Genomic DNA, 26,442 nt, shown 5'->3' with positions numbered 1-26,442 from the left:
AAAAAGAATCAAATTACATATGGGGGAAACCAACTCAGATTTCACCTGATTTCTCAACCCAGATCCTCAAAGCCAGGAGGTCCTGGAATAATATATATCAAGCTCTGAAAGAAAATGGATGCCAACCAAGAATTTTACATCCAGCAAAACGAAGCTTCAGATTTGAAGGTGAAATTAAAACCTTCTATGATAAACAAAAGTTAAAAGAATTCACAACTAGAAAGCCTTCACTACAGAACATTCTCAGCAAAATAGTCCATGAGGAGAAAATGAAAAAAAAAAATGAAAACAGCAAAGGGAAGAACTACACTAAAGGAAAGGTCAATCAAAGGAGAAACTAAATCAAGTTAAAAACCAAAAATAAACCAAAATGACCGGGAATACAAATTATATCTGAATGTTAATGGTCTAAATTCAATCAAAAGACATAAACTGGCAGACTGGATTTTTAAAAAAGACCCAAAAATATTCTGTCTTCAAGAGACTCACCTCCTAGGAAAAGACATTCATAAACTGAAGGTGAAAGATTGGGAAAAAACCTATCACTCACATGGACTGCATAAACAAACAGGGTTTCCATCCTCACGTCAGATAAGGTGGACTTCAACCAAAATTAGGCAGAAGGGATTAAGAAGGACATTTCATACCGCCTAAGGGAATTATACACCCATGAGACATAACAATTATAAATATATATGCCCCAAACAATGGAGCATCTATATACATCAAACAAACCCTTCTCAATTTCAAGAATCAAATAGACCACAACACAGTAATACTGGGCAACTTTAACACACCCTCTCTCACCACTGGATAGATCTTCCAAACAAAAACTAAACAAACTATAGAATTAAATGATACAATCAATGATTTAAACTTAACGGACATAGAGTATTTCATCCATCATCGAGCAAATACACTTTCTTCTCAGCAGCATATGGACCCTTCTCTAAAATAGACCATATGTTATGCCACAAAGCAACTCTCAGCAAATACAAAAAAAAAAAAAAAAAATAGAAATACTACCCTGCATTCTATCAGATCATAATAGAATGAAACTATAAATCAACAATAAAATTAAAAATAGAAGCTACTCCAAAACCTGGACACTAAATAGCATACTATTGAATGACAAGTGGATAGCAGAAGACATGAGGGTGGAAATAAAAAAATACTTAGAGGTAAACAAACGAGAACACTGATACAACATATCAAACTATGAAGGCAGTGCTAAGAGGAAAGTTCACTGCATTGAGTTCATACATTAAAAGAATAAAAAGTCAGCAAATAAATGACCTACCATTATATCTCAAAGCCTTAGAAAAAGAACAACAAATCAATACCAAAAGCAGTAGAGGACAGAAAATAATTAAAATCAGAGCTGAAATCAATGAAAGTGAAACAAAAGAAACAATTGAAAAAATTGACAAAACAGAAAGTTGGTTCTTTGAAAAAATAAATAAAATTGATAAACCCTTAGCTACACTAACAAAGAGAAAGAGAGAGAAAACTCAAATTACTAAAATTCATGATGAAAAATAAAATATCCCAACAGACACTACTGAAAAACAGAAGATAATTAGAAACTATTCTGAAAACTTATACTCAAATAAAATAGAAAATCTTGAAGACAATGACAAATTTGTACAGACATATTATCTACCCAAACTGAAGCTGGAGGACATACACAATTTAAACAGATCAATTTCAAGCAATGAAATAGAAGACACCATTATAAGCCTACCAACCAAGAAAACTCAGGACCAGACGGATTTTCACCTGAGTTCTACCAGATCTTGAAAGAAGAACCAACACCAATACTCCTCAAATTATTCCATGAAATAGAAAAGGAGGGAACCCTCCCAAACTCATTCCATGAGGCTAGTATCACCCTGATACCAAAACCAGACAAAGACTCATCAAAGAAAGAAAACTTCAGACCAATATCCCTGATGAACATAGATGCAAAAAGTCTCAATAAAATTCTGGCAAATCGCATACAAAAATATATTAAAAAGATACAGCACCATGATCAAGTAGGGTTCATCCCAAGGATGGAAGGTTGGTTCAACATATGGAAATCAATAAATGTAATACATCACATTAATAGACATAAAGAAAAGAATCATATGATTATCTCAATAGATGCAGAAAAAGCATTTGACAAAATACAGCACCTCTTCATATTCCAAACATTAGAAAAACTAGGGATAGTAGGAACATACCACAACTCTGTAAAAGCTGTCTACACTAAGCCCAAAGCCAACATCATTCTAAATGGAGAAAAACTGAAAGCTTTTCCTCTAAAACCTGGAACAAGACAGGTATCCCTCTTTCACCACTTCTACTCAACACAGTCCTTGAAGCTCTAGCCAGAGCAGTCAGACATTTGAAAGAAATCAAAGGGATACAAATAGAAAAAGAAGAATTCAAACAATCACTATTTGCCCATGATATGATTCTACATTTGTAAGATCCAAAAAAATTCCACCAGAAAACTTCTAGAACTCACAAATGATTTCAGCAAAGTAGCAGAATACAAAATTGATACCCATAAATCAAATGCATTTCTATACATAAACAATGAATCCACTGCAAGAGAAATTAGGAAAACTACTCCATTCACAATAGCCTCAAAAAGAATAAAATACAATACTTGGGAATCAATCTAACAAAAGAGGTGAAATATCTCTACAATGAAAACTTCAGAACACTACAGAAAGAAATTGAAGAAGACCTTAGAAGATGGAAAGATCTCCCATGCTCTTGGATAGAGAGAATTAATGTTGCAAAAATGGCCATACTACCAAAAGTGTTATATAGATTTAATACAATTACTATTAACATCCCAATGACATTCTTCATAGAACTAGAAAAAGCAATCATGAAATCCATTTGAAAAAATAAGAGACCCAGAATAGCCAAGAAGAGTGAAGCAGAAGACATCACAATTATCAGACCTTAAACTATACTACAGAGCCATAGTAACAAAAACAGCATGGTAATGGCACCAAAATAGACATGTAAACCAATGGTACAAAATAGAAGACACAGAGACAAACTCACACAAATATGGTTATCCCATACTAGGCAAAGGTGCAAAAAAACATACATTGGAGAAAAGATATCCTCTTCAACAAATGGTACTGGGAAAGCTGGAAATTCATATGTAACAAAATGAAATTATCTCTCACCCTGCACAAAACTCAAGTGGATCAAAGACTTAGGCACTAGAACAGAGACACTGTGACTACTAAAAGAAAAAGTAGGCCCAAATCTTCATCATATAGGCTTAGGACCTGACTTCCTTAACAAGATTCCTAAAGCACAAGAAGTAAAATTAAGAATCAGTAAATGGGATGGATTCAAACTAAAAAGCTGCTTCTCGACAAAGGAAATAATCAATAATATGAAGAAAGTGCCTATAGAATAGGAGAAAATCTTTACCACGTGCATCTCAGATACAGCACTAGTCTTAGGATATATAAAGAACTCAAAAAACTTAACACCAAAATAACAAATAACCCAATCAATGAATGGGCTAAGGAACTGAACAGACATTTCATAGAAGAAATACAATCGATCAACAAACATGAAAAAATGTTCATCATTTCTAGCAATTAGAGAAAGGCAAATCAAAACTACTCTAAGATTTCATCTCACTCCAGTCAGAATGGCAATTTTCAAGAATACAAGCAATAATAAGTGTTGGTGAGGATGTGGGGAAAAAGGTACATTCATACATTGCTGGTGGGAATGCAAATTGGTGCAACCATTATGGAAAGCACTATGAAGATTCCTCAGAAAACTTGAATGGAACCACCATTTGACCTAGCTATCCCATTCTTTGGTTTATACCCAAAGGACTTAAAATCAGCATACTACAGTGATGCAGCCACATCAATGTTCATAGCAGCTCAATTCACAATAGCTAAACTATGAAATCAACCTAGGTGTCCTTCAATGGATGAATGGATAAAGAAATGTGGTATATGTACACAATGGAATACTACTCAGTCTTGAAGAATAAAATTATGGCATTTGCAGGTAAATGAATGGAACTAGAGAATATCATGCTAAGTTAAATAAGCCAATCCCAAAAAACCAAAGGCCGAATGTTTTCTCTGATAAGCAGATGCCAATCCACAGTTGTGGGTGGGAGGGTAGGGAAGAATAAAGGAACAGAGGGGAGTCAGGGGAGGGGTGAGGCCGAGGGGATGGGAAGGATGGTAGAATGAGATAGACATTATTACCCCATGTACATGTATGCTTACACTACTGGTGTGATTCAGTACTGCACACAGCCAGAGGAATGAGAAGTTATGCTCCATTTGTGTACAATGTGTCAAAATGCATTCATGTATAACCAATTAGAATAAATAAAAAATGAGTTTAAAAAAAAGACCACAAAAAAGTCTTCAGCACGTTTCCTTTGGGAGATTTGTCATTTTAAAAATGAATTTGCAAGATACTAATCCTTTACTGGTAATATGTGTAGCAAATACTATTTCCTACACTTGCCTTGTATTTATTTCTCTCTGTGATATCTTTTCATGAAGAGATTTTAATTTTTATGTTCAGAATATATTGATATTTTCCACTAGTTGCTTTTTATATCTTGACTAAGATAACTTTCCATACCATGAAAATAGTCTCCTGTATTACCTTCTAGAAGATTCATTTTTCTGACATTCAGTCTCTAATCCTCTTAGAACTGATTTTTATGAATGGAGTTAGAGATCCCATTTCTATCTTTATATCTATCCCTTGTGGTTTACTCATTTGTCCTAGCCCCATATATGTAAAGTTATCCCTTCTCCACTGATAAAGCATACAAAATCAAATGTATATCAAGTGTTCATAGACACGGGAGCTATTTCTGGTCTCTTCATTATGTTCCATTGTCTCTGTCTCTACTTCTGTTTACCAGACTAATGCAATCACCATAGTCCATGTTAGTCTTGATATCTCATAGAACAAATCTTCCAAATTTTTTTCTCCATCTTCAAGGGTGCCTCGGCTATATTTAGCCCTTCCTTCTTCAATATCAAGTTTATAATCAGCTGAAGTTTCACAAAAAGTTGAAGTTTGATTAGTATTATACTTATTTCATAAATCAGTTTAGGGAGAATTGTCATCTTAACCATATTGAATCTTTCAATTTTTAAGCTTAGCATACCCCTCCTTTTAAATACATTGTTTTTAATATCATAATGCTTTATTATGTTATTATGTTCTTTGAAGACATCTTGTATATCTTTTATTAGATTTATCCCTTGACACATGATATTTTATGCCATTGGAAACTTTATCTTTAAAAACATTTATTTTCTGTTGCTAAAAAATAAAAATAATCAATATGTGTTGATCATTTTCTTCAGCAATCTCACCAAACTCTTCTATTAGTTCTAACAGCTTATCTCTAAACCCTATTGGAGTTCCATTATTGGGGTTTCATATTACCTTCAAATAGTGACAGTTTTATTTCTTCCTTTGTAGTCCTTATGACTTTTTTTTTTTTTTTTTTTTTCCTTTCTGTTGAACATACAGTGTTGCTAATTAAAAGAAGAAAGACCAAAATGTTGACTGATACTTGCTGGCAATGATCTTTCTCACAAACTTTAGCCTGGTTTCCACTTTTGAAATAACTCACTCCAACAGGGATTTAAACATTTACAAATCCTCCTCGCAGGGCTTGCCTCATGCCTTCCTATTCAGTCACTCCCTCTGCAGGGAGCTTCTCTGTGCATTCTGATGAAAATCCAAGCCAAAACATATGGGACAATTTTCCCTTCAGTCTCAGACTTTCCTATTTCCACTACACACACACACACACACACACACAAACACACACATCCCTATCTTGTTTTGACTCTTTGCCCAGGTCAGATAACTATAAGAGAATCTCCTACCCAGGAAACTTGGTCCCTTTTATGTACTTACAAGTGACTTCTTTGGAAAGATGCCATAGGAAGGCCAGCTGCATCTCTATGGAATTAACCCAAGAACAATAAAGAAACAATGAAGGGTGACTCCTGCAGAAGGGATCCTAGGTCACACAGAAAGGCCTCATTGTCCTAGCTGGAATGCCCATTTGACCAACACTTATCTTCCTTGCACAAAGAAGCAAAACTTTAAACACTTGTATATTTAACATTCAAAGACAGCTGACATCTATCTACTCACTTGCCCACCTAGTTCAACCATCTCATGTAAAGTACCACACTAGGGAAAAAGGAAGAGCAAGCTACCTCTTCCTCCTTCAATCCCCCACCCACCACAGAATGTAAAATCCAAATAGGAAGCAGCACTTGACTTACCAATCTCTCTGTCCTCAGTGTACAAAAGACTGCCTGCCATACAGTAGGTATATTTCTCAGAATGTATCTCAAAAGAGATAAATTTCCCATTTACAGAAACAGAAAAGCAATGTTGTTTTAAAATTGATGAACCAAGAAATAGCATTGTCACTATATGGAGGTAAGTATCAGAAGAAACAGCTGCTGAAGCTAAAAATCTTTCTTCTAGGGATTGGAACTCCAGTGGGTAGGGGACTGCTGTTTTTAAAAACAACTTCTTCCTCCCTTCATTTTTTATTATGTGCCATTACTTTGATGACTATGTACTTCATATATTTACATTGTACACATTCCCAACACTCTAATACAACTATTCATTTTTTTGTGTACGACCTGCCTCTTCATTCGCATGTACACACGTTCCTATTAATATAGTTATTTGCAATCCTGCATATTTTATGATCAGCTTTTATTAACTTAGTATACCATTATAGCTGACAGACAACTTTCTTCATTCCTAGTCTTCATAATTGTCATGCCAGTGGCTGCAGAATAGTCCGTTAGTGTACCATAATATAGCTAAATACACCAAAGTGGAACACTGATGGATGTTTCTGTTTTTCCACTGGAAATAATGCTGCGGTGAAGACTTGCAGCCACGTGGTCTTGTTTCCTGCTGAATCACCTTCTGGAGCTGCATCTAGGAACCCCCAGCGCAGACTAGGGGCGGCGAGCGCGCAGCTGCAGCCCGCGGAACGCGGCCCGGGAGCGCGCGCGGCCGGGCGGCGAGTCCGGGGAGGGGCCCCGCGAGTTCCCGCCCCGCGCCGCGTCATCGACGTCCGGCCCTGGGGCCGGCGCGCGGCGGGAGTGGCGGCTCCTCGGGGGCGGCGGCGGCGCGGGCTTGCGGAAGCCGGGCGCGCGGGCCATGGCTCCCTGGGCGGGGTCCGAGGCCTCGGCGCTGAACCCGCTGCGCGCGCTGTGGCTGGCGCTGGCCGCCGCCTTCCTGCTGACCCTGCTGCTGCAGCTCGTGCCGTCCAGCCTGCTCCCGGGCTGCGCGCTCTTCCAGGACCTGATCCGCTATGGAAAAACCAAGCTGGGGGCGCCGCGGCGCCCTGCTGCCTGCCGGGCCTTTGATGTCCCAAAGAGGTAACCGCGGCTGCCCCGGAGCTGATGGCCCGGGGCGCCCTGCTCGCAGGCAGCCGGCAGGGGGCAGCAGAGGCGACCCGGGCTGCGGCCCCGGCGGGTTCCGGGCGCGGCTGGGCTCGGCTCTGCTCTGCGGGGCCGCGCGCTTGGTGGCCCTGGGGGAGCAGTGCCCCGGGTGTCCGCGGACACCGAGAGAGCAGAGCCGCGCGCAGTGTCGCGGGCACAGGAACGTGAACTTTGGGCCGCTCGGAGCCTTCCTGTCCCGGGAAATGAGGGCATATCCGAATTTAGGCTTGGCCAGGAGGCACACTAGTCTCCTTTGTCCCCAGTTCTCCTCGTTCCCCTCTCCTGCACTCAAGGGGCTCACAGCCTGACTTGGGGGTCGCCAGCGTTTGTGGAAATGAAGGCAGATCCGCCCACGGCACCTGTTTCCCAACCCTTCTCAGTCAGATGAGACCGCGAGATGGTCGTCGCACGGATGCCACCTCCGTGGGCTGCACCTCGGCAAGTGCCCCTGGAGAGTGTGGCTCAGGGTGGCACATTTTAGGCCAGTCCCGTTCCGAAACTGCGTCTGACTTTCAGCAGATTTCATAACCAAGTTAAATGAAAGATTAAATCTTGGGGACTTAAGTAGAATTCATCCAAAAATTGTGGAGACTTGTTGCAGATTTTCTCCCATTCATTCTTTCTTTGAATTCTTCCTTTCTCCACTTTGAATTCAGGACATAGATAAGAAGAGTCAGCCAAACACTAAATGATAGAAATAGAGCGGTGTGTTTTCTAATTTTGAGTTGCATCATAAATTGACTTTTAGAAATGAGTCGGAAAGAATGTGAACGGTTTCTGTTGGATTAAACTTTTGGATTATCCTTCCTAGCACCCTCGGGCGGTGCCCCAGGTACACACACACCACAAAAGTACTAAGTATAATGGTCGGTCTCTGAAACTGTCTCCCACTCTGCAGTGTGGGAGAAAGATCTAGCAAGTGTGAGAAGGAAGAACTAGATCATCCTGAGGAATAGTAAAGGCCTTGGGAAGAAGGAGTATGCGAGGCATTGGCCAATCCTCCTATTCCATAGACCTTTTTTATTTTTTAAGCAAAAATTGACATCCTTTTTTTAAATCAGATTTTTATTACAGAATGCCCTCTTCTACTAGGTAGCAGTTTATTTTCTAAATTTTGGAACATGTGCAGGGACATTTCAGTGTCCCTCAATCCCTCAAATGAAAGAGCACACTTTAAAATCATGACCAGACTTTACCTATTTCTCTGAATCAGATGCCCCAGCTGTTAGTGCTCAAGCCTGTCACTGAATGTCAGCCAAGAGGCTTGGGGCCTTTCCCTTATTCATTCCTGTAACAATTGGTACTCTTTGGGCTTCTTGTAATTTCTAATATATTGTGAAATAATTTATACTGTTTTCTTCCAGAACTCTTGAGCAGAACCTCCCATGGTGTTCAAGTGCCTGTGTGTGTTGTGGGGGTGGTGTTTGTTCCCTAAATTTAAACATTTCTTGTAGTTCTAGAGAAGAGACAGCAGATCCAGGCCAATAATGAAAGGCATTTTTATTAGCACAAAACACAAAGAAAAAAATAGGACACTTGCATCAAAACTGACCATGTCTTGCTGGGCACGGTGACACATGCCTGCAATCCCATTGCTGGGGAGCCTGAGGCAGGAGGATTGAGAGTTCAAAGCCAGCCTCAGCAATGGGGAAGCACTAAGCAACTCAGTGAGACCCTGTCTTTAAATAAAATTCAAAATGGGGCTGGGGGATGTGGCTCAGTGGTCGAGTGCCCCTGAATTCAATACCTGGTACCAAAAAAATAAAAAAATACCATGACTCCAAAAATCGATATTAATCTCCTTTTAAATTTTGTACCCCTATTTTTATTAAAAGGGGGAATTTTAGGATTGGGTGGAGTTGAGTCTATAGCCTCCATTATGCTTACCTCTATTTTCCACTGTCTTTATTGACAATGTGTTTATAACTTTTATAATGAGAAAAAAAAAAATAGTGCGTTAAGGTCCAGGGAACACAGAGGAGAGATTTTTACTGGTTTGTTAATAGTAACCACCCTTAACTGAGGGCCTGCATTTTATCTACTGACTGCTGCATGCAGTGTGTGCCTTTCCCCATTAAACACTCATGATAGACCTGTGAAGGAAATGTCATTTTCCCCATTCACATATGTGCAGACTAGGCTTAGAAGGGGTCACTTGCCCCATGGTGCAGTGCTCGCAAGTAGTATGAGTGGCACTTGAACCCTGGAATTTCTGATATGCCCCTGGGGAAAGTCTTGCACATTGCAAAGCTGAGTCATAGGTGAGATAAACTGAGAATGAACTTATCCCCACATAGTGGCATTTAGTAATATCTTGGTTAATCCAAATTTGAAACTATTTGATAATCTTAGCCTACCTGCTTATGTTTAAATATTTTTCCTTATGCAACATTTAATAGCACTCTTAAAAATGAAAATAAGCCTATAATTTCTATACTTACAAGTAGACAGCTGTCAATCACATTTTTACACGTGTAAGGTGGTGCTTAGGTAATTTTGTTTGTATTTCTTTTCCTAAGAAAATGGGAATAAAACCTTAAATCAGTTCCCAGAATATTTGTTTCCATTAACCTGTTTGGTAAGGGTTTTTTGGTTTTGGGGTTTTTGTTTTTTTTTTTTTCCCCCCCCCATGAGAGTGACAGTTGCTTTGCTTGTTCTCCTTTGGTTCCTGGAGTTTCAATTTCCCAAAAAGGCTGAATAAATAGGTCACCTGAAATATGAGTCACAGTGCTCCTGACTTCCATAGTACATATAGAAGCACTTTTGTTTCTAATATTTCAAAATGGTTCCAACTAGTATGGAAGCATTGCAGTTAAACTTGGCTCTGGAGGCAGAGAGAGCTGCCCAGATTTTCTCCACTGGAGTTCAGGGGATCTTCAACAGGTTCAGAGGATCTGTGGATAGAATGCAGCACAAACTTGTATTGGAAGCAAGACACAGCTGTATTTTCACTAACTTCTAGCTGAAATTTAGCATATCCTTAATTACAAATGTAATCAAGAGACCACAGTAGAATTAGCAGTACCTTCAACTTTGTGAAATCATATAGGATACCTCAAAACATCATTTTCATCACCATGAGAACACTGTCATTATTCACCACTAGATCTTGTTATTTGATACATAAGAAGTACACATGGGCCTGGGTTGTGGCTCAGTGGTTGAGCATTTGCCTAGCACATGTGAGGCACTGGGTTCAATCCCCAGCATCACATAAAAAAAAAACTAAAATAAACACAAAGGTTAAGGGAAAAAATAGTAGTATACATATTCATCACAAATTTGACATCTGGTAGTTGCATTATCTATATGTCATCTGTAATTGGTTTCCTTGGTAATCCCTCTGTCTTAGAATGATATTTTGAGAAGGGCCTATAGCCTTTGCCAGACTGATAAAAAGGTCTGTGGCAAGGAAATGTAAGAACCCCTGCTCTGGACTGTAGGCTTTCCGGGCATTTACATTTATCTTTTAGTTGCCATTTTCTAAGCACAGAAATGCGGGTAATGAGGCCCTCTCTCCATCAGTATGTCTTGAATGAATGACAAAAAAGAGGTTTGAGGTTTGAGGTTAGTTAGTGTGTTAATTAACTTGACTCCTTACTGAGAGTAACTTTGAATGAGCTACTTACCTTCTTTTTCATTTGCTTGTTTAACTGGTGTTCATACAGTACCTGCAGTGTGTCTGGAGCTATTCTAGGCTCCTTGGAGCTTATAGACAGACAGACGAGGTGCACGCAAATCTTGTTAAACACACAGGATAGTTTCAGATGGTGGTAAGTGCTTTCGAGGAGATCCAGCCAGGTCATTTGATCATGGGCAAGACAGGTGGGGTGTGAGTGGCAATCAGGAAAGGGCGGGCCAGGGCCCTGGAGGCCACAATGGAGTTTGAACTGTATTCAGAATGGGTGGAAAGCGGGTGAAGGCTTTGCCTGGAGGAGGAAAGGAGTGTGTCACGTGATTTGTTTTAAAAGGATGCCCGGCAGTGTGGAGCAGACTAGATGCGAGGCTGCCATGGTGGTCCAGGCAAAAGGTGGTGGCGGTGCTGTGGACTAGGGCAGTCGCAGGGTAGCCTCTAGGGGGCTCATAAGTGGTGATGGCATTGAGGCAGTTAGCACAGGGCCAGGCACCTGGGCAGAGCCCAGTAAACAAGAGCTCCGTTCCTTAGTGAATCCTGTGACTCCCCGAACTGGGATCTGGGATCAGTTCCGGCAATCAGCAAATATATGTTCAATGAGATCATGTCCCCTGTGCTCAAAATAAACCACTGTAGAATTAGGTACCTACAGCTTTGTGATAGTTCTTCTTATATTGCATTGGGAATATTAAAAATATCTCAAAACATTATCATTTTCATTTCCATGAGACCATTGTAGCTATTCACCACTAGATAGTGTGGATACCTAAGAAATATACATATTACTATATGAAAATTTTGATTTGGGGTAGCTGTATTATCTATGCCAGTATAATTGGTTTCCTTTGTAATCCCACGTACTTTATGCTTATAATGGCAGCTCCAACTACTGTGACAAGTTCCAGCCCACTCTCAATAGAAGCCCCTGTCCACCACCTGGTGGACTCAGGCTCCTGTAGTTTGCCTTACTGGCTCTCTTCCCGACCTCATTGTGCGTGCCCCCACTTCCTGCAGTTGGAGATCCTACCTCTTCAGTGAGGCCCTCTTTTAAAGGGCCATCTCATTTAAAATCACAGTTCCACCCTCCCCTGCATTCCCTCTTCCTCTTCCCTGCTTTAGTGAAGAGTAGTTATTGCCTGCTGCCACGCGGTATGATGTACGTGTGGGTGTGTGCAGGCTCCATGATAGCAAGCACTATCCCCTGTGCTCACTGCTGTGTGCCCAGGCCCCAGAGCTACCCTGCTTTGTAATAATCACGCAGGTGAAGGAGTCCCACGCAGAGCCCTGTGTACTCGTGAGGATCACCCACCGTATCCCTGCTCCCAGGGGCTTGGACCGCGGTGCTCCAGAGAAGCAGAGTGCCAGGGGAGGAAGAAGAAGGAGCACGCGTGAAGAGGAGGCGCCCGAGTTCATACCTCGGCGTTCTGAGGCTTGAGCTGGGTCTTTAAAACCAAGCCAGCAATGGGACTTGTGATAGAGTGGGGAATGTTTCCTATAGAGGGAAACTAGGAACGCAAAACAAAATGCAGGAATAATAATAATAACAGTATGCCTTGGCATCCGAAGCACCATGACACAAGTAGAGCACAGCAAGTCGTGGCTTAGCAACTTACACAAATCGTGCTTGAGTGATTTGCTCGACTTTAGGCTTGGTTATGTGTACCGTTGGGGCAGAAGTGCAGATTCAGGCAAGCCTAGGCTGCATCAATGAGAAGGTAGTAATATGATTTGAAATGCAGAGTCATCAGGGTTGAGGCTGGAGCCAAATGCTCCCACTTACTGTGTGACCTTGGATAAATGACTTAACCTCTCTGAACCTTAATTTTCTTACCCACCACATGAAGAAAACAACAATTAACTTTAAAGGATTACTGTGAAGATGAGATTTAGATTTAGTAATCCCAGCTGTTATCCCAGGCTTCATTCTGCATCCTGTATGCCACAACTAGACTGTTCTCTACCTAGTCAGCAGGTGACTAGGTATGAAATGAATGAGCAATGCCCTTTTAAATTTTTTTTTATTGTGTTAAAATACACGTCTTAAATTTTGCCAAGTTAGCCCAGTACAGTTCAGGAGCTTCAAGTACATGCTCCTTCTTATGCCACCATCCCCCTTTCCATCTCTAGAACTTTTCCATCAACCAGAGGGATTTTAAGGACATGAATTATTACCTCAGCTCACCCCTCTGCTTCAATGGCTCCCCCCTACAAAAACCGACTTCCTACCAAGCCTTGTGTTCTCTGCTCCTCCCATCCCGCCTCCTGCTTCTCTCCCCCTTGAGAGGGACACACAGCCACACAGGCGTCCCTTAGTGTTCTTGCATGGACCCAACAAGCACCCACCTGGGTACCTTTGTAGTTCTTTCCCCGCAGGGTCCACAAGGACTGCTCATTCTAGCTGAGGGTCACTTGCAGAGACGCCATCCTGAACCATTCCTCCAGAATAGCCTCTGCGCGCTCTCTGTCCCCTTGCCCAGCAGTATGCTAGGTGTCTGTGGGTGTAGTTGTTGACTGACTCTCCCCTGAGAGCTGATTGTGTGCTCCCTGCCGAGGCCTCATCCTGGAGCATCGCCCAGCGCAATCGAAGCGCTCCATCAATCCTTCGGAAAAAATGCAGGAGCTAAAGTGGCTGGCCTGGAAATTGCTCTTCAGAAGTCAGCCCTCTCCTCCCCATAGGACCCTGCAGAACAAAGCCTTCTTTGTTTCTTTTTTTCTTTTTCTTTTTTTCTTTCTTTTTTGGTGGGGGGTGGGTTATCAGGGATTGAACTGTTGAACTCAGGGGCCCTCAACCACTGAGCCACATCCCCAGCCTATTTTGTATTTTATTTAGAGGCAGGGTGTCACTGAGTTGCTTAATGCCTCGCCATTGCTGAGGCTGGCTTTGAACTGAGATCCTCCTGTCTCAGCCTCCAGAGCCTCTGGGATTACAGGCGTGCCCCACCGCGCATTGAGCAAAGCCTTCTTGACCCTGCACGGAGTGTGCTCAGCCCACACAAGGGCTCAGTTCTGGGAAGTGTGTCTTAACTAACAACCAGGACCCAGGGGTGGCAACTGACCCTCATGGATGAGCTCTTGAGAAAATTGAGCTCTTAATCCAGGAGGAGAAAGTGGCTCTCTTCAAATAGTTTCAGAGCTGTTGTGTGGAATTGGGTTCATCTTGTTCTGTGTGGCCAGAGAGGGCAGAACCAGATCGGGGTTGGCTCCCAGTGGTTGGGAGATGGAGCGAGTTGCCAGGGAATGATCACCTTAGATCGGCGCTGGTGCCCCGGTGTGTGGGCCTCGTCTGGGGGCTGCGAGGTCTCTAACAAGCTTGTTGTGGATCATCTGGAGGAATCTCAGCTAATATTTAACCTCTCTTTGGTCCAGGATTTGCCTTTCATTGTCAAAGACTAAGGAGAAAAGAAAGGGAACCTAGTACTGATGCAGATAGACCAGAAAGGTCTGGTGGTCCGCAGCCTCCCAGCAGAGTCAGAAAGGTCTGAACTGATCTCAGTAGAGGAAAAATACGAGTTGAGCATCCCTAATCCAAATACCCAGAATGCTCCAGTATGCCCAACTGTTTGCACGCTGACATATGCCCCAGATGGAAAAAATTCCATTCCTGACCTAATGTGATGGGTCACACTCAAAATGCGGGTGCACTAAAAAATACTGTATAAGATTATCTCCAGTGTGTATGTTTTAGGGCTATGTGAAACAAAGCGAATTCTGTGGTTAGACTGGCGTTCTCATCAGTCTACAAATGCATATGCATATATTCTAAAAATTTTAAAATATTCAAAATCCAAAATACTGCTGGTTCTAAGCATTTTGGATAAGGGATACTCAACTTATAATAGAGAAAGTATAGGTAAGATAGCCCTCCAGACCCTGTGAGGCCTTTATGCCTTATTGGGTGATTTTGTTTCAGCACCTTGACACCATCTCTCACATTGAATTAACTTGCTGATTTCATCATACCGGTTTTCAGGGTTTATTTGTTATTTAGTTTATAAATGTGTTCATTGCAAAGTAGGCTCGGTAATTGTCTAAGAATTACACCCAGGGGGAGTTGATACCCTCTTCTGTTATGATATTTGTCATGCTACAATGGAACCAGTCAACATGATTCAGAAAAACACTGGATCATAAGACCTTCTAGCGCTGATTCTGATTGTGCAAAGCTTGTGCAACAGTTGTGGTCTGTTACTGCAATATTGCCCAGGACTCTGCAGTCTTTCACAGATTGAGCTTATGTTACAGCACAGTCTAGTTTCTCTTTGTAAACTCCACGGCCCCCTTATTTGGAAGGTGGGCCAAGTTCTGTTACCCAGAGATGAGAGAGATCACTAACCCGCCCTCGGCCTTCTCTAACAAGGTCAGTTGTGTTCTTGTGAACCTCTTTTTCTGTCTGTTAACTAGTCCTATCGTTTGAAAGAGAATTTTAAAGATCTGAATACCTGTGGGATTCAGGTTCTGTTAAAAGAAAGCAAAACTCTGCTTCAGGATTTAGGGAGAAAGAGCAACTAAAAATACTTCTGCCTGAGGAAGGGCTTTACTTGGATCTACTCTGGTCATTGCCTAACTCGTTTTCCTTTTGCAGGTATTTTTCTCACTTCTACGTCATCTCGGTGCTGTGGAATGGCTTCCTGCTTTGGTTCCTTACTCAGTCTCTGTTCCTGGGAGTGCCTTTTCCACACTGGCTTCACCATTTGCTCAGGATTCTCGGGGCAGCACAGTTCCGAGGTAAAGTCTGCCAGCCTCGTTACCACACGACATCTTGCCCCTGCCCTCCTGTCTGCAGGGGGCTGTGCTCCATTTCCTGCCTCCTTGGCACCTCCCCTGCAGGGCCTGGGTAGTGGAGGGCCGAGGGGATGTCCCCAAGTCCTCCCTGAAATCGTGGCAGAGCTCAGAGGTAGTGCTGTGACTCCCCATGTCCCCCAGGCACTGCTGTGCACAGGACTGGCTGTTCTCCCTCTGATATGTTTAGTACTGTTGATAAAGTTATGAAGAGGTCTTAGAGAACAGGGAAGCGGTGAGGCTCCCTCAGGCTTGCCTTGCAACATTTATCACTAATCCAGTTCCAGCCCAAATCACATCTCAGAACTCACAGAAACTTGATTTTTAAAAAAAGTTGCTTTTTGGTAAACATGAAAAGGTGTATTATACTGTAAGTGGATGTTGGTCAGACAATCACAAACTAGCCTTTAAGTTTGCCACGTTCAGCAGGAGATGAGGATATGTAGAAAAGTTCTTAAAGTAAGGAAATGGAACTGTGCACTGTGGTTCCTACCTGTAGTCGCAGCTACTCAGAAGGAGGCTGAGGCAGGAGGATGGCTCAAACTGAGGAATTGGAGCCCAGCCTGGACAGCATAATGAGCTCACCCCACATCTCAAATAAATAAATAAATAAATAGGAATTGATGGCGAAAGCCGTGAAGTGGCTCAGTTAAGGTCAGACAGAAGATGAGGGGTAGAATTCAAAACAAGCTGTCCTCTGTCCTTGTCACTGTCTTTTGTTCCAGCAGCCAAACCACTGGGCCCCTAGGAGCAGTCCTTTTCTGTATAACCCCAGGGACTTGTTGCCAGAGGGCAAGACCCACGGGCATCCTATTTGAGAGAGGCAGCTACTCAGTAAATCCCACTGCACTCTACAACTTCATCCCTGATTTGTTTGCCGTGGTACTGGCTGGTGTTTTGGTATCTGGAGGGTTGATTTTGAGGAGTTTTATCTGCCTTGTGTTTTAACCTGTTCCTAAAGAGTTTTAAAAAACACTATGTTTAAAATTCATTTAAAATACAAAAATAGTTGATGCTGATGCTAATCTGTGTTGATAGAAGTCAAGACAGGGATTGGTACCCTTGGGGTGGTGGAAGGAACAGGTAGTTCCTGGAAGGGAACACTAGGGGGTGCTGGTTGAGCTCTCTTTCTTGGTCTAGGTGCTGGTTACTATGGCCCTATGGGTTGATTGAGTTTGTAAAAATTTACTAAGCTGTACCTTGTGGTTGTCTGTGTGTGTGTGTGTGTGAGAGAGAGAGAGAGAGAGAGACAGACAGAGACAGACAGATAGACTCATTTAAAAAAAGAGAAATCACTTTTTCTTTTTTTAGTTGTGGATGGACCTTTATTTTTATTTACTTATATGCAGTGCTGAGAATTGAATCCAGTGCCTCACACATGCTAGGCAAGTGCTCTACCACTTAGCTACAGCCCTAGCCCTACTTTTTATGTTATTTTAAAAATCAGCTTTTCTTCAGACTTTGGGGGCAGAGGAATAAGAGGCAGGCAGGAAGATAGATCTCAGAGCTCACTGTCCACTATAAATATAACTCCTTATTTATTTATTTGTTTTTTAGTTTTTTACGGTTTTGGGGATCAAACCGAGGGCCTCCTGCATCTTAGGCAAGCACTCTACCACTGAGCTCTATTCCCAACCCTCTTTTTTGTTAACATGGAAAGAAATGCATGATTCTTCCTATTCCTGTCTCCATCTCTGCCTCCACAGTGCCCGTAACCCTGGGGATCCCACCAGGCGGGATTGTTCAGGGCCATCTAGAAACTGTGGCTTCTGGTGCCAGGTACCAGAGACCCATAGACCTCTTCACAGTGATGTCCATGTAGCCTGGAAGACTCTCATGAAGCAGAGTCAAAAGATGGGTGGTCCCCCCGCTCTGTCACCAAGTGACTGTGTGACCTTGACCCGAACTCGTTGACTTTCTTTGGCCTGTGTCCTCACTGCTGAAAAGAGCAACGCACTAGGCTGAATGATCTCTGGGGCCTTTTCCTAGTTCTCGTCTGTTTTGAGACTGTTTAACACTAGGGAAAAACAAAACTTTGGTTTAGTCCAGAAGAGAGGTGCTGAACCTGTCGCCTTCTGGATTGCAGGGGGTGAGCTGGCACTGTCTGCCTTCTTAGTGCTAGCGTTCCTATGGCTGCACAGCTTGCGGAGACTCTTCGAGTGCTTCTACGTCAGTGTCTTCTCCAATGCTGTGATTCACCTCGTGCAGTATTGTTTTGGACTCGTCTACTATGTCCTGGTGGGCCTAACAGTGCTGAGCCAGGTGCCAATGGATGGCAGGAATGGTGAGTGAGGCAAGTGCCCCCAAAGCCCTCTGAGGGGTCAGGAGGCAGAGGCCGGCCCAACCCACGTTGCATTTCAGGAGTTTAGACCCTGAGGGTAGGTTTCCAGAAGTGAGCACGTCCATAGGCATGTAAGAGAAGTTAACCCGGAGGACGCCGGCTAAGCAGTAAAGCCTTCAGTGGAGACAGGAAAGTGTTCACGAGGCTCAGTTTAAGGAGGATGGGATGGGACACGGGTTCCCTGGAGGGACTGAAGTCAGCAAAACCATGTGGGCTTGGTCTGTGCCAAGTGCCGCATGGGAAGCAGGAGGAAAGGGCAGCAAAGTGGGTGACCTCAGAAGGCTCCTCAACCTGGGTGCCCAGTGAAATCCTAGAAAAACGCAAGAGGAGGCATGCCCCTGGTGGGCGGTCCTGGTTGGAAGAGGAAGTGGAACCTTCTTGGTGCCTGAGTTCTTGGGATGGGTCCCCTTACAGAACGCTCTTCCTCCTGCAAGCAGCCAGAGGGAAGAGGACAAGAGTGCCACAGTAAATGAAGGTTGCCTGAAGGTTCTGAACGCTCTGAGCTGGAAGAAGGGACGAAAATCTCTGTGAGAAGGAAATGCGGGTTTTTGTTTTAGGTGGGGCATGAAGGTCATCTAACGTGTGAAAATTGACTTTTGTAAAAATGGCATGTGTTATGAAGCAGTCAGGTTCTTTTGGGTGACTTCAGTGAGTTTTTAGTGCTAAGGTCAGCCTGACTTGCAGCTTGTCCTTTAGCCCAGACACTGTGGCTCTTTCATGGTCATTTTCTCTTCAAATGCTAGGCTCCAGGTTTCCTAAAGCTGCCCTGTCCATCCTCGTAAATTGAAACCGAGGTCTAGATACTTGGATTGCTTAGTGAGTGAGCCTCCCCGGCAGGTCTGGGGTCCGTGTCAGTCAGGACCCTGAGGTCCTCTGTTACTGTAGCCCACCTCTGTGGCCAGAGGAAGGATCCTAAAGCAGGCTCACTGACCGTCTGTGTCAATTCCCGAAGTTCTCATTGGCTGCAGCCACTCTGCCACACCCCGCTCTCCAGCTAATTGCTCTCAACGTAGATGGAGTCAGTCTTTCCTCCCCAGTCATTCAGCTGTGGCCTTTAGCCAGTGCCATGGTATGAGCTGTCATTCCCAGTTTCCCATCCAGAGAACTTTCAGGAGCTCTCTGGTAACCCCGGGCCTCCTGTCTGTCGGCTTCTGTTGGCGTTACTAGCTCTCCTGCAGTTTCCTCCTGGCTGGAGCCCAGCTTCTGCTTTCCCTCTGCTGGCGTGGAGGCACCCACAGATGTAGTTTTCTGAACATTCCTTTCTGAAGCTGTTTTGTTTCACCTACTTGTCCTTCACCAGGTAGGTCATCTGGGGCCATATGAGGCCCTATGGGGAGAGTTGTTTTCAGTAATTCACTGAGAGAGAACCCACTGGGGCATTTGATGGGGTCTGCTGGAAAAGCATGGGCATGGGAGTCTGCTGGGCCTACATCTGCCCTGCTGAACCTCTCTGAGCCTCAGAGCCCCCACCCGTAATTAGGGGCACAGACTGACTTCACAGGTCTTTGTGGAAGTGAAAAGATCTGCAAGCCAGAAGGCTGCTCTACGAGGACCGGGGTCTTGCCTGACTTTCTCATACTTTATCCCCCTTGCATATGTAGTGCCAGGCTTCAAGGACACTCAGTAAATAACTAATGGATGCATGAATAATGAAACACTACATACTTTATACTGTCAGTAAAGAGGCACCTTCCACCCGCCTCCCCTTTCCTGCATTATAATTCCTGCTGACTCTTACAAATTTTGTCTCTCTGCATTTAGAGCAGGGAATGCAGTATAGAGAGCAGAACTCCTGGACACTTGCTTTAACTTTTAATTCTGTATTGACTGACTTGCTCCTGAAGCCAGTCAGATTGAAACTGCATTTTTCATATTTCGTTTGTTTTTAACTTACAAAAATATAACCATTTGGTAAATGACTAAGCCTCGTGGGCATTTAAAAGACTATGGTAGACCGTTGATAGAGAACAGGTTTCTTTAACAGAAATGGGCACAAGGGATCTCGTTAGTCAGGAGCTGTCCTCAACTGACTCCCACTGGTGGGTACCATATGGAGTGGCAGATCCGTGGTTCTCTTACTTCAGTCAGTGGTTTAGGAGCCCCTTCTTGGCTCCAGAGCCCAGGCTTTCGTCCATAACCAGTGGACAACTTTTGTTTCTTCCGTGAAGACTCATTAGGCCAGCTCCATCCTGTTACTTAGGGAGAGGTCTTCCTTTGCCCTTCCAGTGCCAGTGGCTTGCTCTTCATGTCCTCCTCTGGCCTGCCTTCTTTCCTCCTCCCTTCCTGGTAGCCAGAGAGAAAGAAGCAAAAGTTTTGAGCCTTTCTACTCTTTTTTTTTTTTTGCGGTGCTGGGGATCGAACCCAGGGCCTTGTGCATGCAAGGCAAGCACTCTACTGACTGAGCTATCTCCCCAGCCCAGCCTTTCTACTCTTGAAACAGTCACTTTCACTGGTTTCTTTCCGATCCAGAAAGAGACGCCTTTATTTTGTTCATCTTGCAGTTTTAGCTTTCCCTGGTCTGTGAAGAATCCACCCACAGCCTTTACCTCCAGGGACTTTCTTCACTGGCCAGAGCCAGTCAACTCAGTATTCTGCATTCAGGATGTCCCTGGCAGTGTGGCTCAGGACACTAGCTCAGAGATTTCTGTAGAAAGTGTTTTCCTGACAGTAAAATGCAAGCAAGAAGCTTAAAATGGGGCTTAGCAATAGAACCAAAAAGCAGACTTACCACCTAAAGGTAGGTCACACAAGGGGAGAAGGAGCTGAGTATGTGCCTGAAGCCTCTGGCAAAGGGGTGAGGGAATGTGTCACTATGGACTTCCTTGCCATTAGCCACTGAAGCTGCCCACAGCTGAGCATGTCTCCCTAGTGCAGAGGAAATGCAGCCAGGATAACATGATTTTTTAAATCCCTGAGTCTCTGAAACTTTGCAGGCTTGGCTAATAAGATGACACTTTTTTCTGTAGTCTACGTAATAGGGAAAAATCTGCTGATGCAAGCCCGCTGGTTCCATATCCTCGGAATGATGATGTTCTTCTGGTCATCTGCCCATCAGTATAAGTGCCACGTCATTCTCAGCAATCTCAGGAAAAATAAAGCAGGTGAGATCTCTTGGAGCTGCCGCACGTGAATTTTAACCCTCAGAAGTCAGTTCTCTGTGTACCTCCGTTCTTTTCATTCCTGCCCTAGTTAGCTGGCTTATCTATGCCAAATACCCAATCTTGACAAAGACACCTTCTGAGGTGTGATCTCACTGACTGTACAACAAGGCTCTCACCCTAAAGATCTCTCCAGCCTTGTCTAGCCCTGTCAGTCTGATTCTATTCTGCGCCCACATTTTGAATTCTGCACTGCACAGATATATTGATTCACATGTGATAGCTCATATTACCATGCAGTGAGTACCATCCCAGGCAAGGCAAAACAATCTGACCTTCCAGTTAGCTTGTATCACCAGTACAATTTTCATTAGGCTACTGGAAATGCTAAAAGTGGAGTAGTATTTTTTAATATTTATCCAGTGCTTACTTTGTGCAAGGCCCTATTCCAAGTGTTTCACAGGCATGATACCACATGAAATGAGTACAGTCTGATCCTCACTTTACAGATGAGGAAATGGAGGTACAATGAGATTAAGCAACTCCTCTGAAGTTACCTGGCTAGTAAGCAGGAGAGCCAGGATTGGAACATGTGTAATCCAACTCCAGAGTCTGAGCTCTCAAAGACCACTGTGGAGGGCTGCTGGAAGAACCAACTTCCTTTGTGTTTATAGTTGACAAAGTAACCTAAGAGAATCTGTGAATGATTTGGAGATTACATTGGTAACACTTCCTTTCCGTAATTTTTGATGCTCACGAAGTCATCTTTTCCTTTCAGGAGTGGTCATTCACTGCAACCACAGGATCCCTTTTGGAGACTGGTTTGAATATGTTTCTTCCCCTAACTACTTAGCAGAGCTGATGATTTACATTTCCATGGCTGTCACCTTTGGGTTCCTCAATTTAACTTGGTGGCTAGTGGTGACATATGTCTTCTTCAGCCAGGCCCTGTCTGCTTTCCTCAGCCACAAATTCTACAAAAGCAAGTTTGTCTCCTACCCAAAGCATAGGAAAGCTTTCCTGCCATTTTTGTTTTGAGATAACCTCAGTCATGAAGAAAGTAAGTTAGGCAGCAAGTTCAATTCCTAGAGACTATGAAGTTGGAGACCAAAGTGCAATTTTGGCAGAATTGTTTGAAATTCTTTGTTACAGAAATTCTTCACCAAATGAACAAAGCAATACCCTGGAGCAGATAAATCTTCAGAGTGTCTTCAAAGAAGAAATACTTCTGGGAGACTTAGGGTTGCCATGTCTGCTTTCTGCCATGCTTTATAAAGCCTACCAACTGATAAAAAAGTAGACAAGATTTCTCCAAGCTGCTTAACAAGCATACTAACCAAGTCCAAACAGCTTCACACATATATGCATGTACACCAGGAGGAGACAAGACCATCTGCAGCTGGAATGCCTGTTAGGGAACAACGAACTGCCCTAGATAGTAAGGGATATATAGTAGGTGTTCAATAAATATTTGTAAAGTTCTATTACAGCAGAATAACATTCAAAAATAATATAACTTGACACCAACAGTTTCACGGAAAGATGAGTCTTTGGAGTTAATTTATACTGTCACAAGGATCTCCAGTTATAAAACCATCAATAGCCATTTCCACTCATCTCCCCCTCAAGTCAGCCTAAGAGAAAGTTTTAAAACTTATTTAATTCTTCTTTGACACTCCTTTCAAGGGAGTCCTTTAAAAGCAAAAGCATTGGAAAATAAAATATTTTTATATTTATGCATATAAAGCCTTCTTTGAACTGACATGCTCTGGATTGGATACTACTAAGACCTCCTTCAGCAGCAATTACTTGAATTGGATAATGTCATCTGAGTGCCTTTCAACTAACAGAATGATTTGAAGATATCTAGGAATAAAGTTTACATTTAAAATAGTTTATGCTAAAGAAAACACCCATGATTAAGTCAAAGGGAAATAAATGCATAGTATGAAAGGAAAACTAAATCTTGAACAATACTACAGGCTGAGCACATTTATATAGCGTAGGACTTTCTAGCCTCCTGGGTGAGGTACTAACTTACTTCTTTTATGCAAATGCCACATTATAGTCCACTAAGTGCACTTATTTGTGCCTCACTAAGGGGGAAAAAAACCTCATTATTAACCAGACACATCAAATACACAGCCTAAGAATCTGTTCCCCCACCTCCATCCCTGGGGCAGTAAGCCCCGATTTAAACAAATTCCTTTAAATCTGATTTTAAGTACATGCATGGCCAAACATCCTGAAGTTCTTCCATTAATTCTGATGTAACATTTTTTCTCCCATCAACCAAATACCATTTAATTTAATCCATTGCTCATTCTGTACATATACATGACCTATTCATTTCATTTGTCAGTTGGAATTTGCTATCCTCAGGATCAGGACTCCAGAACAAAAGCATTTCTACATTGGAAATGTAAAACATATTTCAGTTCGGTTTTAATTTCCACACAAATAGACTGTGTAATTTTAAATAAATTATTGAGGGAAAAATTGTATTTGACTTTAACATGCAATTTTATACCTAGGTTAGCCAAAGGATTTGACTGATGTTCTGTAATCTTAGTGCACTTGGAAGTAAAATAATAAACAGGGGCCCACAAAGGACTCTGTCAAGAACTATGAGAAAGCATTGTAGTTTCCTTATCCTTGCTGTCCCTTGCACACTGTCCCATCTCTTATTTTCCCTTCTCTTCTGTGTCCAAATAATGCATTTCTAGGTAGAGATTAAAAAGGAAATAGGATATCTTCAAAGGGGTTCAGATATATGAGGATGGCCTTTGGTGAAAGTTTAACTGATGGTGCATAATTGAGAGTCGTGTTGGGCTAGAGACATGGCTCAGTGGTAGGGCCAGCATGCAGAAGGCCCTGAGCCATCCCCAGCACTGGAAAAGTAAAGAAATAAAAAGAAAGTAAGAAAAGGGGAGGGGAATATGCTGTGTTTATAAGGGCAGAATCAGTACTGTTTTGTGTAAATGAAAATAATTCTGTGCATCTAAGAGGAGAGCACCACCAAGACATGAATTCTTCACAAGGATGATCCAGAAATTGCTTGGAGGTGAAGATTCTTGACTTTCCTGTTGGCATAGTTGAATAGCCTTAACCTTTCATTCTAGGCTGCCATCAAGGTAAGGAAATGATACTGAACTACCTCAGAACAGCACTCTGAATTCACTACTGACTATCAAAGTGCATTGAAAGTAGCCTTTGTTTTTGATTAGTCTACAAGTTCTAGCTTATCCCACATACTAACATTGCTTACAGTGAGCATGAATGACTGTCTCCGTAAAGCTGTGTTCTGTATTATATTTTTAATTCAATGAGTAGTTACGCTAGAATTCCTGTTTAAAAAAAAAAAAAAACTGCAGATATTTTTGTATGGATTTAATGGATACTCCACTTAAGGAAACTGTAAATATTTGCATAACCAAAGAAATCTGGAAACTTCAGAACCATTGACAGATCATGCATCTCAAATGAACTGATATATTAAAGAAGATCTTAAAACAGTAAGAAAGCAAGTGTATTTTACTCCTCTAGCCTATTTAAGACAGTTTCTGCCATCTCTTTTGCATTACTTTTCAGAAAAAAAAAATTCAACTGGTTTTTATAAATATAATTGTGCAACCTGGGATTTTTCTGGTAGACAGAAACAGTGGAGGTGGCAACAGTCCATAAATGATGCATGTGACATGTCCATCATTGTTCTCAAATTGCAGAGCTCTCCTAAGAGGAATGTATTGGTTTAGGGGGAAGCAAAATTAAATTATTCAAATGTAAACTGTATTATAAATAGTAATCCTGTGCACATATTGACAAGGTATAACATTAAGCCTCTTCCTTCAAATCTGCACACTTGAAGCGCTTAGAGGACACCAGTCCACAAGGAATTTCTCAACAGAAGGACAAATCTCCCTCCTCAGCCCCCAAGGTAAAAGCTTATCTTTATCAGGGCTCGCTGACCTCTTCTGGGTTAGGAAAGGCAGCACTTCAGAACATCCCAAATATAGCAGGCATGAGACTTGTGGGCACAAAAGGCAGCTGGGCATGGGCTGCAGCTCCATGAGCAGAGCTCAGGCTGGCTGTCAGCCTGGTGTCCTTCATGGGGTGTACAAACTGCACAACCTTCTGCAGAGACCCTGCTCATCATGCTGCCTCCCTGTCTGCAGATTCTGTTCACTCTAGAAACAAAGGGAGGCTTGATTTCATGTGATCATCTCACTGGGAGAGCCCATAAGAATAAAGCAGAAGAAGATGGAAGCAATCCATGTAAAACATCTGTCCTCCCCCCGACACACACACACACACGTCTAGTGGTTTGCAGATGAGTGACCAACAAACAATAGAATGTTCAGATTGCGGGTCCCAAATGAAGATGGTATTTTGCGTCCCGTCTGACTATCCAGCTCATTTTCCCAGTTCTTCAACCCCAGCAATTTTTCAACCCCATTAGAACCTCCAATTTGTTTATCTTATCACAGTTTCATTGTCTTTCATTACCCACAAATCTTCTCTTATCACCTTACCTTGCTGAAGTTCCAAGTAAATCATAATCAGTACCTATCCTCAACTCTTGTCACCACCCACCCCCCGCTGCCCCGAGTCTGGTGAAACCCAGCTCTCCCTCTGCACGTGCACGAAGCACAGTGCCTGGAGAGTTCTGCCTGTTCACAGCCTGCTTTACACTCTTCACCACCAACCTTGGTGGCCTCCGTGCTGCAGTCATGCCGAAACCTCCCCAGCACACGCACTCCACCACTGCTCACTACTTCACATCTCCTCTGCCCTCAGGAACATGAAGTTACTGGAAGAAAATTTCCACAGGTCACCACTGCCATCGTCATTCTACCCGCCTAAGCACCTGTATCCGAGTGTCCCTTGTTTTTAAAAGGATACTTTTTAAAAAAGATTGTTAAGGGTCTGGGGCTCAGTGGCAGTGCTCTTGGCTCGCATGTGCAAGGCACTGGGTTTGAACCTCAGCCCCACGTAAAAATAAATATAGATGTTGTGTCCATCTATAATTAAAAATTTTAAAAGAGAGTGTAAAATCATGATTCTCATATTAATATCAAAGGA

General features: G+C 42.8%; 1 protein-coding gene across 1 annotated transcript; it reads left to right on the top strand.

Moving 5' to 3' along the window:
* The first annotated feature begins 7,137 nt into the window (after window positions 1-7,137).
* SRD5A3 (steroid 5 alpha-reductase 3) lies at window positions 7,138-24,787 on the top strand. Its single transcript, XM_079153786.1, has 5 exons — window positions 7,138-7,445; window positions 15,725-15,867; window positions 18,008-18,205; window positions 21,229-21,363; window positions 22,139-24,787. Exons 1-5 carry the CDS (start codon window positions 7,225-7,227, stop codon window positions 22,396-22,398), a joined length of 957 nt encoding a protein of 318 aa, XP_079009912.1. The 5' UTR covers window positions 7,138-7,224; the 3' UTR covers window positions 22,399-24,787.
* Window positions 24,788-26,442: the final 1,655 nt, after the last annotated feature.

Source organism: Sciurus vulgaris, assembly GCF_902686455.1.
Source record: "Sciurus vulgaris genome assembly, chromosome: 9".
NCBI lineage: Eukaryota > Metazoa > Chordata > Mammalia > Rodentia > Sciuridae > Sciurus > Sciurus vulgaris.
Note: the sequence above shows the minus strand (reverse complement) of the source record. Positions and strands in the feature narration are given on the sequence as shown.

Excerpts from the sequence above, each read along its gene's own strand:
- SRD5A3 (XM_079153786.1), top strand. The coding sequence starts at position 7,225 with ATGGCTCCCTGGGCGGGGTCCGAGGCCTCGGCGCTGAACCCGCTGCGC. Across the intron at positions 15,868-18,007 it reads CGGGGCAGCACAGTTCCGAG|GGGGTGAGCTGGCACTGTCT; the intron begins GTAAAGTCTGCC and ends TCTGGATTGCAG. Across the intron at positions 21,364-22,138 it reads TCTCAGGAAAAATAAAGCAG|GAGTGGTCATTCACTGCAAC; the intron begins GTGAGATCTCTT and ends TTTTCCTTTCAG.